The 2,833-nt window shown below is 55.9% G+C and overlaps 1 protein-coding gene across 1 annotated transcript; it reads right to left on the bottom strand.

Annotated features, from left to right (window-relative positions):
* Window positions 1–361: 361 nt before the first annotated feature.
* Ccdc71l (coiled-coil domain containing 71 like) lies at window positions 362–2,277 on the bottom strand. Its single transcript, XM_076862380.2, has one exon. It carries the CDS (start codon window positions 1,964–1,966, stop codon window positions 1,238–1,240), a length of 729 nt encoding a protein of 242 aa, XP_076718495.1. The 5' UTR covers window positions 1,967–2,277; the 3' UTR covers window positions 362–1,237.
* Between the last annotated feature and the right edge of the window lie 556 nt (window positions 2,278–2,833).

Below are 2,833 nucleotides of genomic sequence, written 5' to 3'. Positions count from 1 at the left end.
GTGATGAATGCTAGTCTTGGCATTTCTTGTTATCCAACAATAAAAACAAAGGGATCTATTTTGCCCAAAGTAACTTCAACCAGTTACTTGATACCAAGAAATGCCCCCACCCTTCTCTATATAGATCATGTTGAGGTTTCTAATGGGTATTCTGTTTGTCACTTTATTCACCACGTTTACACACATTCATCTCTCCTATGTGACTTCAATTTTAAAACATATTATCTTCTCATTAACATTCTTGGATTTTTATGTTTGACCAGGACATGTTGCCAGATTATCTCCAATTGAATTCCAGTCATTCCTGCAACCAACACCAGTTCTTCACGATTCTTTTTTCCCCCAATCACAAGCCATGTGGTTTCAATGCACTTCAATTTTTATTCAATTAAAAAAGAATTCAACAAGTCAACTTTTCGTAAACAAAACTTTGTATGAGTATTCTACCATTTGCTTTAGGAGCTCAGTAAATATAAACATTAAACTTCAATATAAAATCTTTTAGAAACACCTTTAAAACGTTAAGCAATTGGACTTTACATCTCTTTTGTTTGTAATCACTGAGCCCATGAAAATCAAAGCCATATAAATCCTTGCATTACTAACAGTCAAGCATGAACCTCTCAAAAAAAAAAAAAAAAATCCTTGGTCAAAGCTTTGAAATTCAGTAAAAATTCAGAAACGAGTGGGATTCAGAATACCCTGAGCACAAACTAGTGCAACACCACAAAACATGTTTGATCTTCCGTCCAGAAAGAGGGGTGGCAGTCAAAAAGAAAAATGGAGGCGGGGGTTAAAGAGCAAGCAAATTCTGGCTTTTATTACACAAGCACGAAAACAAATTCCTTTGGAAAAGAATGACTTCTTCGGAGGACTTCCAGACCAGTGAGGTAGAGTCCGAAAGGGAGAAAACCAATCTGCCCCTATAGTCCTGGAGACTTCTCAATCTGGGGTTCGGAAGCAAAGGGACCTCCCCTGTGAGTCCTGCAGTCTCCCCCTTCGCAGACGCGGGGCGGGGAGGCGGCAGAGGGTACACCTGTCCCGGAGTTCCAGACGCGGGGCCGCATCCCGGGGGCGCGGGGCAGGGAAGCCATCCCGGGACTTCCTCGCGCGTAAAGTGCACTAGGGGACGGTCCTGGAGGAGTCTGTAAACACTCGACTGACACTTGTTCATTTCTCCAAGCAGAAACTCCATCTTGGGCCGGGGACCTGCAGGAGGCGCCCTCGGGGCGGCGCCTCACGCCCGGGGCACCGGGAAGCGGCGGAGCCTCACCACGGGTTCCAGGTCCACTCGCAGGACTTGGCGCGCCTTGCGTCGCGCCGCCGCCAGGCTGCGCTCGCCCCACACGTCGCCGCCGACGCGGATGGTGGGGAAGGTGGTCAGCGTCGGGGTGGCTGCCCTCCAGATCTCCTCCAGGGTGCGGCCCCCGAAGCAGGGCTCGGGCGCCGAGGGCTTCTCCGGGCAGGACTCCTCGGGGGCCGGCGGGGGCGGCAGCAGCTGCGGCGGTGACTGCGGAGGCGGCCGGGGCAGCCGGGGCCGCCTCCTGCCCGCGGCGGCCGCCCGGGCTCCGCGGCGCCTCCTCCTGGCAGCCGCGCGCGGGGCCGGCCGGCGCGTCAGGCCGCGGGCGGTAGGGGGCTCCGGGGGGTCAGGCACCAGGGCCCGGCAGGAGGCGTAGCCGTAGACGTCCTTGCTGCGCAGGATGTGCGGGGAGAACTGGTGCTTGAGGCTGCAGAGGAAGCTCCAGAGCTCCGCGTCCGAGCTCATGAACTCCGTGCTGCGGGGCATGAACAGCTTGAAGGCATCGCCCAGCGCCTTGGTGCTGTCGGCCAGCGACAGTTGCGACCGGGAGTACACCACCTTCTCCTCCCGCGCCTCCAGCCCGGCCCCTCCTCCCGCTCTAAAGCCGCCGCCCCGGGCGGCCGCGGCCGGGGGCCGGCGCCGGCGCCTCTTCACGCTGCGCCGCATCGGAGGCCACTCGAGGCCGCCCGCGCTCGCCTGGTCTCGCTGTCGCCGCCGAGCCCGCCCGAGTCTGGCTTGGCTTGGCTGTGGTGGCCGCTGCTGGCGTCTCCAGCCCGGCGCGTCTCTCGCTACTTTTCTCGCCTCCGCCGCCCCTCCCCCTCCGAGGGCGGAGGACGCGGGTGGATATCCTGCCGCCCGGCTCAAGATGGCGGCCGGCGCCCACCCCTGGGCTTTGTCATTGGACGGCGCTTCGCCCCCCTGGTTTCTCTTTCTTCTCCTCTCTAGCCTTCTTTCGCCCTCTGCCTTTCTTTAAATGTGCCCGCCTCAGGCCCCTCCCACCGCAGCCCCGACTCCACCCATTGGGTGCTCTCAGAAAAGGGGCGGGGACTGGGAGAGGCCAGTTGCTGGGAGATGGTGCAGGGGTGGCTGGTGGTTGTTGTTGGTAGTGGTAGTGGTGGTGGTGGTGGTCCCTGAATGCGAGTCAACAGTTGGGTGGGCGTATGTTGGTTGCCATGTGTAGAGTAAGAGGTGGATGTCAGCTATGTCTTGGGATTGAGTGGATATGCAGTTGTGGGTTGAGCTCAAAGATCTACCAGTCTGAGTAACAAAGGAAGATGTCCCTAAAGACTGACTAGTATCACAGCTAGGGAATTTGGGTTTATGTCTAGAGAAGATGGACCTTTCACAATTTCCGTCTAAATCCTCAAAGGCTTCTATTGGCAACTTCATTCTAAGCTCTTCCCTCTCTTGACTCCAGTCCATCTCAAGAAACCAGTAAACATTCAGGTAATGTGGTGGCATTGGCGAGATTGGCTCCTTTGGACAATGGAACCATTTTGGTATTTGAGACAGACTCTGCTAATCAGGAAAGCA

Source organism: Callospermophilus lateralis, chromosome 1, assembly GCF_048772815.1.
Source record: "Callospermophilus lateralis isolate mCalLat2 chromosome 1, mCalLat2.hap1, whole genome shotgun sequence".
Taxonomy (NCBI): Eukaryota; Metazoa; Chordata; class Mammalia; order Rodentia; family Sciuridae; genus Callospermophilus; species Callospermophilus lateralis.
The sequence above is the reverse complement of the archived record's forward strand: the minus strand, read 5'-3'. Positions and strand labels throughout refer to the sequence as shown.

Excerpts from the sequence above, each read along its gene's own strand:
- Ccdc71l (XM_076862380.2), bottom strand. The coding sequence starts at position 1,966 with ATGCGGCGCAGCGTGAAGAGGCGCCGGCGCCGGCCCCCGGCCGCGGCC.